The sequence below is a fragment of the Sitodiplosis mosellana genome, unplaced genomic scaffold (genome assembly GCF_009176505.1).
Source record: "Sitodiplosis mosellana isolate CC-2019 unplaced genomic scaffold, AAFC_SMos_1.0 Smas_scaffold_6162, whole genome shotgun sequence".
Taxonomy (NCBI): Eukaryota; Metazoa; Arthropoda; class Insecta; order Diptera; family Cecidomyiidae; genus Sitodiplosis; species Sitodiplosis mosellana.
This window is the reverse complement of record NW_022601403.1, coordinates 107,565-124,550: the sequence shown is the minus strand read 5'-3', so window position 1 is coordinate 124,550 and position 16,986 is coordinate 107,565. Positions and strand designations below refer to the sequence as shown.

Here is a 16,986-nt window from a genome sequence, read left to right as displayed (position 1 = left end):
CTCTGCTACTGCTGCTGCTGCCGTCGTCGTTTTCGTCGCCGCCGCTGCCGTCGTAGTCTCTGTGTCGTTTGTCGTGTCCCGGTGTATGTGTTTGCTCTGACTCGCGCTGACAAAAAACAATATCTATGCTCCTATAGTTAGCTATATGTACACATGCACACGAATGATGTGTGAAATGTTATTTATGTCTTTAAAAAAGTCTTCCACAAATCATTTTACTCTGAACCTTCTTACTAGCCAGTCGCACACACTTTCACGATAACAACAATATCAACGAAAAAAAAGAATTCTCGTGTGCCTCTCTTCCTTCATAAATTTTCACAAATTTTTCTTACTTCTCGTAAAGTTCTTTCGGTTTTCCGCCCAAAAGAACAAAGTGTTTTTGTTTGTCAATTTCGATCGTTTCCAAGAGATTCAACCAAGAGTGTTTAGTGATTTTTGCGTTTTTCGCCCGGCAAATTCTCAATGTGACGAATTTTTCGGGTTTTTTTTTACCTTGTGAAAATGGTCACAGAAATATCGCGATCAATTTTAAAATTTGATGCAGAATAGCTAACGGTTTTGAAAAAAGGAAAAAAATAAACGATTTCGAACGAGAGAGATAGAGAGCGAAAAATATATTTGCAACCAACTATTTTCAAAAATTGTGATTGAGAAAAAGACAAGAAAATAACTGTCATTTACTGGGGAAATGAATAAATTGGTCAAGTGACTCAAGAACAATATTATCAAGTGATCAACAACTTTTTTTTTTCTCTTTAAATTTGTACTTATGGAAATTCGTCAATTTTAAACGACCAAAAAAAAGAAACAATTTTTCTTTGTTTGATAATACGAAGGAAAGAAGAATCCATAAATCATGTCAAATTTAAGTGTAAATGTGAATTGTTTGAAGTGCGTGATTTTATTAGTGTTATTATTGTCATTGCCATTGAACGGAAGCGGGGGTAACTTGGATTCAGGCCAAAATGGACCAACCGATTCATCACAGCAAACGTTTCGACATGGTGAGTTCCATCCGAAATTTATCGGCAGTCAACGTATTTCTTCTTTTATCGCCATTGAACTCTTCTGTTTTCTTTTTCTTGTGTCTGAAGTAACGACACTGCGATTTCGATTTAACTTTTTTGATTTTGTTTCGATTTATGTTTCGATTTGGCTCACATTCATTTTGATCTAGTTTAATGAAATTCAAAGATTTCCATTCAAGAACCGCGATGTGAAGAACAATGAAGATTTTCAGTTTTTAAAATTCCAATTCCATTTTTTCAATTTCATTTCGATTGATTTTCTTCTTTCGATAAGACCCATCATTAAATTTCATACACTGAAAGACCTAATTTCTTTCATTTCACTGATCAGAAGAGATCGAACAAAAGCATTCAACTGCAGTTTTTAATAGAAAAACAATCAATTTTCTATAGAACAAACAATGAAAGAATCATTTCGACCGATTTGAAATGAGTAAAGAACTATTCCACATTTCCTTGAATTCATAAAATTGAATCCTATTTTTGAATTTCTCACTTGGTTACCGAAAAATCCAACCAATTTTTCGATCAATAAAAGTGTCATTTTTAGGCCATAAATAATGATGGTTCAAGGTAATAATTGCACATGTTCGATTTTATTTTCGCAGACTCGTATGGAAACGACCAAGTGATCAATCGGGTTCTAAATATAAATGATTCGAATACGGCTGAAGTGCTGAACAATTTCAATGTAAGCAAAGATGAAATTTTGCGACGAATCGCAATGCAAGCGGCCGCTGTCAACAATGCCAATTTACAAACGGCAACTGTCGTTGAACGAGCTAGCACGAATCCCGACACGAATCCCGATCAAACCAGCGAACCCACAGGAACCGAAATAGGGAAACAAGAGTAAGTCACTATTTTCTGTCTTTGTTCTTTATTTATCAATTTTTTTATATTCTTTATTGTGAATGTATTAAATAGAAGTCAATTTGAATAAATTCATGCCGAATGCAAGTTAAAAGAAAACACATTTTTCGAAGCGATTCATACGTAAAAAATTATTAGATTGGAATTTAAGTTCGCAAAATAGATTGGAATGGCACAACAGGTGTTTCCAATTCCAAAGGTGGTGATGCGATGTGCGCGACAATTTTTTGCATAGCGCGCTTTGAACATTGTTGAGACTTAGATGACGCGTTTCGTGGTATAATGGCCCGATGATGAATGAATGCATGAATGAAACGCTTGAATTATCTGAATCAACAGATTCCATTGAGTTTGATTTGCGCACAAACAATTCGTTTACAATATGAATAGATTCTCTTACAGTCTGTGTGTTTGCAATCAAAAGCGGTTGACATCTGAATCAGCGCATATCAAAGATATCCCATTTCAACTGTCTACACTCTACACCTTTGCCAACAACATCCAGACGTTGGCTAAACAACAACAAAATTATTTGCTGCTGCATTCTTGCAATTGTATCAATGCAACGACTTTTTTTGCTTCTAATGAACGGAGGCAATGGCTTGTCAGCCTTTTGGGCTATGATCCATTCTAATGAGTGACTCATTCTAATTGACAAATAAAATGAATGAACTAAATGAGAAATCATTGAGAGAACTATTGAGAGAATCAACACGGAGATAAAAATCAAATGGAGCTCAATGATGGGAACCACAATTTTCAATTCCACTGTGGAGCCAAGTCACTCAATTAAGTGACTTTATCCCGAAAATTCACTCATTTGCCTCAGAAAAAATGCCAAAAGTGACCTTATTCAAACAGTCGATTCGTAAAAATTTCACACAGCCAGACGTTCGTGTAAATCGTGTTTATTTTCTGTTTCTACGCTTTTTTCCTTACTTTTTGGTCATTCATCCATGAGATGCAGGCCAAAGGCTTAAATTATAATTCACGATGTGTGTGTTGCGCTATTTCACATACTATCACGATTCAATATGACGAATGCGCTGACAATAAATCGTCGCCAAGCCGTTTTATTTTAAGAAGAAGAAAAAACGATGTAATAATTTAATAAAATTTTCTCGGCCATGTCATATATGAAAATGGGAATCACCTCATTTGTTTTGTGTTTTTTTCCTCGGTGCTATTCAGCTCAGAATGTTTTTCGTTGTCGCCGTCGTCGTCGTCGTCGTTGTCGCTTGTCTCTCTTTGTTTGTACGCGAGATTTTTTTTCGTACCGAAAATGAGTCTTTTTTCTTGCACCGAAAGAAGAGTTTTCTGTCTCGTTCACAAAGTAAATTTGTGAGGAACCCATTTTGTCTGTTGGTTGGTTTGTCATGTTCGGAGATAGACAAAATAGCCAGTCACTGATAGTTTAAAGTGACCAAGGTCAAAGGTTAGGCATTTTCAACTGTTGTACTCGTAGTGGAAGCGTGAAAGGCTCTAAAACCACATAATTAACCCGTTGATAGCGGGTAATCGTTCGATTTTTTGTCTTTCTCACACAGTGACAAAAAAGAAGAAACTAGATGGGCTAGCCGGACAGAGCTGGAATTATAGTCATTAAACGAAAACTGACCACGAATTTGTTGTGTGTTTCTCTCTCTCTCTCTCTCTCTTTTCCTCTCCATGCATTCGGCTGGAAGAAAGTTTTTTTATGTTCTTTCTGGTTTTTGTTTTATTTTTTTTTATTTTATTAAAAAAAAAACGGTATGTGTCTAGCCGATGTCTAGCCGTGTGTCTAGCGCATATTCCGTTCGATACGCTACATCAACTGCACACGCAAAAATTAACCGTATCTATTATATTAGTCTAGACCAGGGCTTGTATTTTACTCCATTCACCACACACATACTGAGAGCCTCGTTTGAATGAATGAAAAATCGAAGAAATCCTATTGAAGTTTTTTCTATTTAATCACATCGGATTTTTTTATCGACTTTTCTTCAAACATACATGACTTCCATTTAAATATGCAAAATGGCATTGAGCAAATAACGCGTCGACATTGTTGCCAAACTGAAAATGATGAGCCCTGGCCTCTCTGGTGATTTGATAGATGTACGAGCGTCAAAAAGGCAAAACGCATACACACGGTGCACGGTACCTACTACTAAGTCCTCTCTATTCTGTTCTCCTCTCTATCTTGATGCGCTCCGCTCATTCGTCCGCACTCTATGTCTCTGTCTCTCTTCTTCTCATTTGGCTGATTTCCTGATTGTGGACGAATGTAATCAAAACATTTTAGTTATCCAATAAAGAAAACAAAAGAGAGAATCACATTTATATACACACACACACTGCACTTGACTGATGCACGCGAATATGAGACACAAAGACAAATAAAATGGCATTACATTTCGATATCACACCTTTTTGTACCTCATGATGCATAGAAAGAGAATCTAATGTGTTCTACAGGGATGACGTTTGACCACTCATCAGTTCATTTTTTGCATTTATTTTTTAGTTGTTTTGCTAAAAAAATTCGGTTTTTGGGCGTAGAAATTGTTTGAAAATTTTATGAAAAAACCAAAATTCAAAAAAGCCAAAAGTCAAATACAGTCAATCCCAACTGCCGCCAATTTTTTCAACCAACATATCCAAGCATAATTGAATTTCTGTGCCGATGACTACAATTTTTTATCACACATCACACAGAAAAGTTGAGCAGAAAAAAGAATGTTGCACCGAGACGAGCGAAACGGTAACAACAACAACAATCACAGCAACAAAACAAAACAAAAATGTCAAAACACGGCATAGCCGGTGAATAAAGTATATGGTCGAAATGGCATAACGTTGCATACAAACACACACACACGGAGAGAGAGAAAATGCAACGCTGAGCTGGAAATTATAATAATCGAAACTGCCATGCAACATACACTGCACAATGTTTGGGTTCGGTTGTGTTGTGCAGTGGCACACGATGCAGTCGTTTCTTATCAAAATCGGTCTGTCGCGCCCACGCCGGCTTTCATTCATAATAATCATGATGATGGTGGTTGGTATGTTGCTGTTGTTGTTGTTGTCGTCGTCGTCGTCGTCGTCGTCGTCGGTGTAATAATCGAATCGTGCTTAGTAGGTCGGTGTCGGAATAGTCATGTGAAAGCCGACGCGATCCGGATTCAAATTAAATCAAGATACCTCATTCTCGGTTGATTTCGTTCCAGCCAATGTAGATCGTTAGGCTCTCCCCGTCATACACACATACACATACACATACACACGGGCGTTTGGTAAAACGGTAGAAATTTTAAGCGATCGGTCACACAAAAAAACGTCGAATCACTTCTGAATGCAAATTTGAGTGGAAGCGCTTGCAGCCGGCGAAAGGGCCCAAAAACAAAGAAGAGAGAGCAACAAAACAAGTCCAGTCAGCAAGACAGTGGCACACGAAAATTCATTTGAGCGAAAAAAGCGAAAAGAGCGAGCGAACGCAATGAAAATAAAGGGGAAAAAAACCACGCGACGACGCTTGTGTGATGTGATAATTGATCTCTCTAATGCAACCACGCAACCTTGGCAATGAAAGCCCAACATTAATTCTGCTGCTCGATCTCATTCTTTCACTCTTTCGGTCTGTCTGGCTGTCTCCTCCTCTTCCCCATTTCTCTCTCTCTCGTTCTCTATCGCTCATTCGGCAATTATTTTTGTGTCGTTTGTTATTTAACATGATTCTGTGCGAAAACATGAGAAGAAAGAGAAAGAAACGAAATGAAAAAAAAACAAGCAAACATGTGCAGACATGGCCATATGGTCCGTTGCAAATCAGAGACGTTGCATCCTGTTTGATGAGATGTTTGTCTCGATTCACAAATTATGTTAAACACATCGCATTTTAATTGCTGACTTGACAAACGTCGACTTATCGTGTTGTTTAAACGTAGTTTCATCGTACGTGTGTTGCGTGTGTTTTTTTCTTCTTCTTTTTTTCGTTCGTCATCAAAACGAAAATCATATACTTTGATTGCCAATCCGTCCAATTTGCTACTGTTACTTTCAATTGTTGAGAGAGAGAGAGAAAATAAAATAGAGACGCATTTTATAGCGCGCGTGTGTAATCATAGACAAGGAACATAAATCAAAACAACTATCGTAACAATGCTGCCGTCTTCACTATTTTCTATCTCTCTCCCTCTCTCTCTCTCTCACGCTCTTGACGGAATTGTCCTCTCGTACGATGCGATCAATTTGGAATGACTTTCAAATGTGTGCAAAGAATGAATGATTGGCCACCATTTATCCGTCTACATTTACTCGTTTCCTAGGTTCTACATGAATATTATGAAATCGCAATCGTATTCAATTGACCTATTAAACGGATGACGAGTATTCACGCGCACCTCTCACTCTCTCTCTCTCTCTCTCTCTCTCTCTCTCTCTCTCTCTCTCTCTCTCTCTCTCTCTCGGTTACTGTGTAAATTTAGTCCCTATTTTGCAATTCGCGCGCAAAATTATTCGCTTACTTTGATACATGATCGCATATTTTGTATATCAAGTATACAGTGATTTTGTTCGCTCATCTCGTCTATGCTAGCTTGCTGGCGTTTTTCTATTGCTAGCTTGATGGATCATACTCTACCTCTTCTTGCTCTGAGTCTCTCTCTCACTCTCCCTCCTGTCTCTCTCTCAATTTCTCCCACTTGATATACCTCCATCCCACGCTCTCACTCCATCCCTATCCCAATGGCCCTCTATCTCTCGCTCTTACTCTACTCTTACTCCGCTCTCACTCCCATTGCCAGCCTTGTCAGCAATTCCAAGGCACGAAAATCGCCAGAAATTTCACACCATGCAAAATATCGAGTCGAAAAAAACCACACACTTGACTATGTCACGCATAAAACCCATTCATATAACCATTGATAAATGTGTTGTGTGTAATTTTTTTTTTATCTCAATTCGTTTAATCCAATGGTGCGCCAAAAAAAACCGTATGAGGAAAAGAAATTATTTTGTTTATTGCGTAGCTCAAGTCAATCGCGTCATGATGTCGATCTTTATTATTGCAACATACTTCTTCCTCATTTCTTTGTGGTCGTTTTTTGCTTCTTATGGGCTATTCGCACTATACAATTCAATTAATAAATGGCGTTTATTTGACGTGTATAAAAGAGGCGGAGAGGCAAAGGGGGGCGAGAATGAAAGAATGATCGGAATGGCTGCCTTGAGTGAGCTATTTTCGGGCACAAAACCCGGGTGTCTGGAATTAAAAACGAAAACAATAGATTTAAATCACATTTAATCGGTATTCATTGAAATGGACGGCACAAATATTTATGTTGCATAAGGGCCAGACGATACAAACAGAGTTTTTTTCTTGCTTCGTTTTTCTTGTTATTGTCGCCGTTCTGTTGTTATTCTCTGTGGAGACAACATTTGAAATCGATACAACGACATTTGTGTACGCACATCAATGCAAACATTGTGAAATTTCTGCTGATCACTAAGAATGGAATCGACGAAATGAGATGGAATGGGAAAATGGGAAGTAACAAATGAAAGAAAAAATCGAAAAAACTGAGCGTAGAAGCTTTTTGCTTACAGCGATAATAACAAACACTTTATAAACAAGCATTTTGGGGTTTTTGCTTCGTTCAATCTTCGCTAATGTTCGTTCATTAAACACGTTCGGATTATTTATTTAACAATATTTATTTGGCCGGTTCAAATTCAGTTTCAAATGGACATGCAGCTCAAATTCGGCTTCAAATTCGCTATGTGAACAGTTATTTTTTTCACCCAAAATATGATCCGTTGATAAAATACGCCGAAGTGGCCAAAGACTTTCAAGTTCAAAATTATGCGTTCTAAAATACTGATGGGAGGAGTGTGCACAATTTGTGCGTCATTTTGTAGAATATACAAGTGAATTTAATTGCTAGAATGACTCAATTCTTGAATTCCTTTCGAAAGTTTACGGCATTTATTCATGATTTTATCGCTGCTGAGTCGAATGAAAATTCCCTCTGAATGAAAAAAATGAATTTTTAATGAAAGAAGACTGAAGATTATTTTTCAGTCTTTTTGTAATTACTGTCCATACTTATAGTTTTTGGTGTCTTTTTTCTACTATTTCTATTACTTTTTTGTAGTTTTTTTTTTATCAATTTTAAATATTTTTTGCACACCTTTTGATGGCATTTCACCATTTGCTGTATGATTTTTATTGCTTTTGATACCATTATTATAAATTCGAGTAATTTCTCACCAGTTCGGTGTCGTTGCTTAGAAGAAATGTGTCTATTTCGTTCTTTTTTCATCTTGAAAAGTAGCCTGTCGATATTGATCGATGAGCTTCTATCGTAATCTGCATATGTTTTCGAATTTCCCAACATGTTTTCGAATTAAACCGTTATTCCCCTCTCTGCATCAATAAAATACAGAGCGAGAAAAAAGAAAGTCGGGAAAAGAGACTTCCTTCAACAAGTGACAGAAAAGAAAGAAAAAACGAAAAAGAAGAGAAATTCTATAATTTTGCAGTTTTTTCCAATGGATTTCACACTTTTCTTCTGAAGATAGAATTTCTTTTATTAGAAAGAAGAAATGTGTGAAATCCATTTAAAAAAAATACTGACAGAAAAACGTGGACACCATTAACAAAAAAAGAGCCCCGTTCAATGTTTTAAATGGCTATTCGTTTGAATCTCAAATGGTTCGATGGTTGGTGACAACAACAGTTGGCCGTGCTTGGTGTTTGTATCATTCCACACATTCTGAAAATTGACACTAAGCTAAGCTATTTCAGCGGAAATATATATTGTGTAGTTTTGTGGTCATAAAATGCCATTTACTATATTTACGATACGTGTATAAAATTTAATGCCATCAATTAGTTGGAATGTGCATTTTGCGGTTTGTTGACGTTTGCCAAAAAGCCGATTGAGTCTGCACATTTTTCTAACATCAAATTTAACCGAAGCCAGCACCCAAGTAATGGCATTCTCTCAAGTTTAAGTAATCTGAATGCCCATGAGAGTCAAAAGTCTGAGCGCGCAGAGTTTTCCGAATTGCGCGCTCATACTTGCGTATCTCGTCGCCGTCAATTGGTTCACCTGGCTCACATCGGTGTAATGGCCAATTCATATGCAATCAGCAGAAAAAAACAACAACAACAAAGAACGTAATTTGTTGAAACCAACAATTCCGTGCCAATTTTTATTTATTCTTCTCTCTCGGACTTGGTTTTAATGACCGAACTGCAACAAGCACATAAACAACATCACGAAAAATTCTTGAAAAATATCCAAAATGAATAAAAATGTCCAATAAAATCGTAAACAATGTTGCACACCGTGTGTGTACACGATGAGCGTCAATTTTCATTTCGACAAACAAAATTTGTCTTAATTGTTGTTTTTTGTCGTCGTCGTATGTTGTTCTTTTGCTGTTCAATTTCCCATTCTCGACTCTTGTTTTTTTTTTTTTCGTTGGGCCGTTCAAATGCGCATGCAATTTTAACCTGAGAAATGGCGTCACGAAATATTTTCACGCTCTTGTGAACGAAAAAATAAATCGCAGCATATTGAAAAAAAAGTCTAATGCACTGGAAATGTGTTGATGAACTTTCCAGCTTCTTGTATTTGACCAATGAATTTGAGGCTGATTTTTTTTGTTTTCGAATTTTCATTTGAATTTCGAATTAGATCGACAATGAGCGAATTTAATTAGATCGAAATTGATTCGATCGAATTTGATCCCTAGTTGAGTCCACTCAATCGGCATATGTTGCTTCTTAACTGTAAGCGAGATAATACGCCATAGAATGTACTAAATGTGATCAATTCTAGGGAGCAAGTTTCGTTATTGAAAAAATGAGACCAAGGGCATGTATCGAAGAAAAAGGATTCAATTTAGAGATAGATAGAGAGCAATGAAACGGAGCAAAATAAAATCTTACAGGGCAGTAATAATAAATTGTGGAAAAGTAGAGTTCAATTTTTGGCCGAAAAAAAAGTCGAAAGTGAATAAATGGCGCAGCCTGAATTTCAATGTAATTTGCCAAATAAAGATAAGATAATGGTTGAAGAGAATCATAATTAAATGGGTGATCCGATTTCATTATGAAAACAAACACAAACATGCACACACCCAAAACGAACGAATGAGCATGAAGAAACTGAACTGCGAAATTGCATGCGAGCGCTGTTCGAAAATTTGTTGTGACCGAAGTGGAAGAAAAAATCGGTGAAAAATGCGTTAATGATTGCTCAAGACAGACAATATACAAGTAATTATGTGTCCGGTTACGAGACAGACAGACATAATAGTGCTGCACTTGCATATTTTCGAGTGTATTGGCTTTTTGGATGGTGTCTCTTCTTCACGCTGCCGATGCCCCAACGCTGTTGCGTTTTTGTCGCTTCATTTTTTTTTGTCCGCTCTGTTCTCTCTCTGTGTGTGTGTGTGTTATCTTCTGTAGTTTGTTAATTTGTTTGTCACTTATTTTTCGTGTGTTTTGACGGACTCCTCATGTAATCCGATTTCTGTGCAACGGCCAACTGCATTCTTCTTCTTCGCTTTGCTTTTTCCATGTGTGTCTTTCATTTCGTACTCAAAAATTCCAGTTTTTAAAGTACATTCAACGCCATTCGTAATTTGATGTGTTGCATTCATAACAAAGATGGAAAAAACAACAACAACAACTCACATTTTCATGAATGAATTCACATTTGCATACGAATTGCAACTTAGTTTTTGCCACCGAGCAATTGCAAAATATTTTTATTGTTATGGTTATTTTTTGGTTTTTCCCTTTGCAGATTTCTAAATATGTTTCGAGAACGTCTCGAATCCATGGTATCACGGGACCCATCACGCATCAATGCACCAGACTTGGGCACAACGGCCATTCATGACATGGCCTTTTATCCACTTTGTAAGTTTTTTTTAAAATTATTTTGTTTTTTTTTTCATTTTTATGCCTCTCCACTGTATGAAAACTCACACAATATCGTGTTTGATATATAATGACATTCAAATACTTTCAGTTGGTTTCGAATTTCCTTAATAACTTTGATTGATCTTTTTATGATAAGAAATCATTATTATTATTCTGCACCATAAAGCGTTTCTTCGCCAGAGGTAGACTCATTTCATGCAGAAAAAGTGGTTCAATTGCCATTTTTACGCATTTTTTTCAAAATTCCAAGATATTTTGAGGATTTGAAGAGAACACTATAGTGAAATGTAAATTATAATTCCACAACTAAAAATAGAAGAATTAAAATATAAATTTAAATAAAGTGAAACGAAATAAGACCGGAAGAGTTGAATTTTCCTTGAACAATTTTCAGTGTTCCTTCTGGTTTTCCTCTTTTTTCTCTTCTTTTCCTGGAAAGAACGTACACCTTAAGGTGCTATGTCATAGGCGGCTGATCATAGCCGATCAGAATCGGCGCCGATTGCAATCGGACGCGCAGGAAAAAGCACCTTTGGATAAATTTAACCTTCTAACAAAAAGAAAGTCTTTCTTCATTCTTCAAAAAACCCAAAGAAAAATCAATAAAAATTATGAATTTCTCCTATATTTGCATTCTGATTGCAGGTAGCAAAAATAACCAGACATCATGGCTTGAAGAAAATACGGCAAAATTGTACTTTTCCTCGAGCATTTTCGATAAATTGATCCCAAACACATACCTACATCGAGCTGTTTTACGGTATGATCAAATTTTAATTCTGCTTTTATCAACTAAATCAAATTTTTTTCTATGGCATTTGTTTAATTTAATTGATTAAAACATGGCTCCATTGTTTGGATTACATCATTAAAACCCTCAAAATGCGACCAAAACAATCCCACAGATACATTCAATTTCATTTTTGTTTCTCTTCTTCAAAACAACTACACACCGCTAGGCTTCGTCAAAAGATCCCCGACAATGCTGCTGTGACCGATGCAAATGTGAGCAGTGAGCCTGATCTGCAAAATGGTTGTTCTGACGTAGACGATATCATTCATGTCAAAGTATCGATATTCGTAAAGCATACGCATCGTGGAGGTAATAATAGAGTTGTTAATAGTGCAAATTACGGTAGTAATCGACGAGGTAAATAGTTGATTGATCACTCAATGATTTGAATGTTGTCACACACATACAAAAAAAAAACCAAATAACCCCCACCCGGAATTCAAATCAATTGGCGCTTTTCACTAAAGACCAAATGGAATATTGTTTTGCGCACACATTTTAACCAATTGCTTTTATTTACCTCATGAAAATTGCCACAATTGAAATTTATTTGATTGACTAATTTACAAATTTTAAAAATCGTTGTGCAAAAAGATGCGATTTCAATAAACCAAATTGATGTGAATGCTCTTTTTTGATGATTTAGATCCGAAGCCCGTATTGAAAAAGTTGGTGTGCCACAGTTTGACGTTGAACCGGGTGAATAGTGAATGGGTGGAGATCGATGTGCGTCAAGTGATCAAATACTGGGAGAAAATGTATCGTGCCAGTTTGATTCATAACAAAGGTGCGACAGTGGCCGATCCAATGGTTGCCATTGATGTGGAAGATGAATATCAGCAACCGCTCAAGGCTGGATTGTTCTTCGAACCAACCGATTGTCAGGCATGTAAGTGTGTGGTTTTCCGGAACGCTTTTTGTACTAACAATTAATTTCATTTTATTTGTTTCAATCTCTCTCGACTGTGTCGCAACACAACCATTTTCTTTTCTTTCGCCCGAGTCTCTCTCACTCTCTGTCTCTCAACAGTGTCTGAACCGAATTTCAGGCAATTTCTTCGCATCATCAGCTTAAGTCTTCTAAGAAAAATTGCTTTTTGAAAATTCGCAAAGGCACTGAATTAGTACGAGACTGAATCAATCTAATGTTTCATCATCACGTAGATCAATCAAAACTGAATTCATTCATGGAATCCTCGAATACATACCCGCCGTATCCTAAAAGTTTCAAGAAATTTTTCGACAAAAAATGATTCAATTGATTTTGGAACAGACCCCATTGTGTTGTTTTCTTCTGCATGATTTTCACCTTCAACATTTAACATTATTTTAAGTTTGACCATTTAATCCGAGTTTGTTGATGTTTGCAATAATCTGGCTGATTCTTTCAAGAGTTAATTAATTAGTATCAGACGTGTAAAAAGGTTTTTTTCTTCGGATTTATCTTCCATCTTGAATTTGAAAATAGAAGATCTTAATCTAGCAATTTTGACTATTTTACACTAGATAGAATCGATTTTCGAGAGTGAGGACCTTTTTTGGTCTTCACTTTTTTTAGACCCCAATTTTGAAAATTTTGATCCACATCTGGCTAAAAAAAATCCCTGCCCCCATCTAGGATTTTTGACCTTGCACACGTCTAATTAATATTAAATAAATTGTAATAAAATCATAGTTAATTAATTGAGTTCCATCTAAAAAAACAACTATTGAGCTATATTGCCATTAAACGAGTCTTAAATACCTGAATGCACATTGTTTGCTGATGATTTCATACTATCCGTTTTTGCTGCTCTAAACCATTTTTTTTTTTCATAAGCTTGAGCTTTGCTCAGATGTTTTACTGTTTCCTCTTCTGAGTTGTTTTCCTTTTTTTCCCAAGTGATTTTCCCTATCAAATGGGAGGAAAATCACAATATTCCTTTGAATATGCTTGATGTGTTTGCGAATGTGGTTTTTGCTTGATTTCGTTTCCGTTCAAAATTCTATTGATATGCCGAGATTTTTAATTTGCTTTACTTCTTTTAAATAGCTCCGGCAGTTCCCTGGGTCGTCTTCGGAGAAAACATTTGGACTGTATCTGGAACCCAGATATTGCCCTTGTAAGTACAACTCATTTCACTTCAAATTCAATTGATCAACATTAACTAACAATGCAATTTATTTTGTTTTTTTTTCTGTTTGATTTTCTACTTCTTTTTTTTCTTCTTTCCCCATTTTCTCCTCTTATCAGCAATCCGCGATTAGACATCCGATGGAGTCGTATCCATGCGCAATCGCATTCTCACAACCATCGAGGCCATCGTGCGCGTATGAATCGTTTGGAAAACGTTCGGCTGTTGAATGAATCGCCGCTAATGCCGGCCGACTATCAATACCAAGCATCAGCCGATCAAAGTGATTTAAATTTAGTGTCCACAAGTAGTCGTAACGAAAATAGTCGTAACCATCGAAAACGGCATGCTCAGCAGAAGAAACACAATCGCGGTGGCAGCGGTGGCAGCGGTGGCTACTTCAATGAACCGCATCGAATGAGACGAAGTCTTCAACACAACAAGCGTAACCAAGCTAAGCGAAAATTTATCACACGGGTAGCTTAAAACCTGCGTGTGTCCCATTTTACGATTGTTTCCTACCTCTTTCCCCCCGAAACCACACCACATTCTCTCTACGTGTCTTCCTAATCTACAATCCACCTTCAGAATCCCGTTTTGGTTAACTTGTCAGCGTGTCTCTCAGTCGATTCCACACATTTCGTCATTGCCGAGCGAAATTCGTTTTAAACATTTTAGTTGTAAGCATTTTTCATGAATTACTCTATGATGTAATTAAATTAAAACATTAACAGAAACAGAAACGAACAATAAACCCCCGAACAAAATAACAATTTCTATTTGGATAGTTGTAAGTGTAGTTTTCTTAGTATTGTATCGGGTATGTTTTTCTTTTGGCTGACGAATGTGATTCGATGGCAAATCGTTTCATTTCCCTTTTTTTTTTACTTTTATTACAATTTTGATACTGTTGAACGTGTCATCGAAACACTTTCGTGCTCAAAATAAACGGTCTTCCTATATTCTAACCTTTCGTAGTATTATCGAGTAGTGTATACTTGCTTATTGAGCCATATGGCTTCAAATCACATACAGTTTTCTTCAAATCATACATACATATCATTTTTTGCTGAAAAGTCCATCATTTATACCGGGTTTGTGTGCAGTGCCTGAAACATGCTATAGGAAATTTTCGAATTTTTCTTATTTTGAAGAAAGCTTGTTCTTTAAAACCTCAAAGAAACGAAATTTTGCAGTTGATGAATATCATACAACAAAAAATTTTGAGATAAAATGTTATTTTTAGTCGAATCGGTAGACAATCAATGTCATCCCGACAAAAAGTTCAAAGAATCTGCTTTTTTTACTTTTTTTGATTAAATTCTGTTAAATCGAACGAAATGATCGTTTTCATGACATTTTTTAAATTCGTTTTTACACATTTTCTCTCAAAATTCCTGTAAAATAGTTGCATTTTCGTTAAGCTATTTAACTGAATCATTGATATCACAAAATTGTTAAATTGTTATTAAATTTTGGTCTCAATAATTGAAACAAAAACTCAATCAGTTCATAAGAGTACATACAACAGTACATTTCATTCGACTGAATTGATTGTATGTCGAAAATGCTTCGTTAGAAACATTTCAAAAACAGAACAAATTTAGTCACTGCTCTTCAGTCTTCAATAAGCGTAATATATCAAACGGATGAAACGCGACCGAAATAATTCAATATGTACAAACATTTTCCCTTTCATTTTCATACTAAATCATAAGAATTATGTATTTGATAAGGAAAATATCATTAAAATAAAGGTTTATATTGTTTAAGTAAATAAATGTCGATTATTTTACGAATTTCAAATAAAATGGGCATTTTCATTTTCACCTTTTGATTAATTATTCTTTAAAACAAACACTTAACAGCAAGCATATCAAAACAAGCAGAAGAAGAATCACCCACATTCGGTGTGGTTTCAAAGCCGTTTTTACTAGAGGTTTTACTCCAGAACGGCTTTTTCTTCATTTTGATTTTTCCTACACGTTGAATGTGAATTTTTGATATCTTCAGCTGAATTTGAAATATTTTTCATTTTGCGAAGTATTTAATCCATGAGATCATCTTAAGTAACAGTATCATCCAAAGCAAATGCTCTCTAGATGCTGATTTAAAAATGAAGACTCAATGGAGTATCATGTTATGGCACTGCCATAGTTCAAATTAAATCACAGTTTTTGTATGTGCGTTGCGCATTTTCGATGATAACAAATCTAATGGCTCAAGAATTGTTAATTAGGACTGTTCCGCTTAGTTTTTGTATGCATTTCTTAACTAGTAACCAAAGAGCAGCGAAAGTCGCTACTGAAGGAATTGAACTACGCATTTATATTGTAAGGGAGAATTCACTTATTTGCGTCCTTCTTTAAATATCGTTCAAATGTCGTTTTTTCACTTTATTTGACAACATTTTTGAACACACAAAGTGATTTCTTGCGATCACATCAATTTTTAACTCAAACTTACTATTTTTTTTAACCTTTAGTATTATGTATTATCAATTAAATGAAGCACCAAGAATCAAGGCAAGTATACCTTTTTTCTGAAGAACGACTCAAGTTTGTTTAGTTTTTCATTCAAAATGCTCGATAAAATCTTATTTTCTGTATTTTGCTTCGAGATGCAAATAAAAATTCGACGTTTCTGCATTCATTTAATTTGCATATTGTTTCTCGCTTTCTTCATTAATTCCAAAATGCTATGTGATACTTTTGCATCAAAGTATATTTAAAATGGTATACTTAGGACCTCGGCTCAAAATTCGATAGTCTAAATTACGGCGATTATTTCTCTTTCCTTTTTTAGTGATATTGGTTATTATTGGTGTTAGTCTCGAAAATATCGTTTTTCATCGTAGGTTGTTATTGATTCCATCCGGAAGTGTAACATCTTTCAGCTGACATCGGCAATAGTCGCCCGTGAAATAGATTAAAATAGGAACGTACCACTCAAGGAAGAGAGATTCAATACAGAAATTCAACGAATCAAACAAATTGCTAACGTAAATGGATATACTGAACAGTTGATTGACGATCTTTTAAAGTCACATATAAGGAAAAAAGAGCTACGAAACCATACAACACTAAATTTAATTCGTGATGACACTAATAATGTTTTAATTTGGAAGGGTTTTTCATATAATCCATCATGTTCAAGTAAATTAAAATCAATTTTTCACAAATATGACATAAAATTGGCCGAACATAATCCTTTAAATTTAAAAAGTAT

General features: G+C 35.7%; 1 protein-coding gene across 4 annotated transcripts; it reads left to right on the top strand.

Moving 5' to 3' along the window:
• Positions 1–207: 207 nt before the first annotated feature.
• On the top strand, positions 208–15,569 carry LOC129574329 (protein anachronism). Of its 4 annotated transcripts, none has more exons than XM_055456167.1 (8): positions 208–1,007; positions 1,640–1,883; positions 10,712–10,827; positions 11,497–11,611; positions 11,811–11,953; positions 12,291–12,529; positions 13,677–13,746; positions 13,878–15,569. In XM_055456167.1, the coding sequence occupies exons 1-8, from the start codon at positions 860–862 to the stop codon at positions 13,889–13,891; spliced, it is 1,089 nt and encodes a 362-aa protein (XP_055312142.1). In that variant the 5' UTR covers positions 208–859; the 3' UTR covers positions 13,892–15,569. The 4 variants fall into 4 exon arrangements, with proteins under 4 accessions (XP_055312142.1, XP_055312140.1, XP_055312139.1 ...); XM_055456165.1 differs by having other exon boundaries at positions 12,291–12,533; XM_055456164.1 differs by having other exon boundaries at positions 11,811–12,001; positions 12,291–12,533.
• Positions 15,570–16,986: the final 1,417 nt, after the last annotated feature.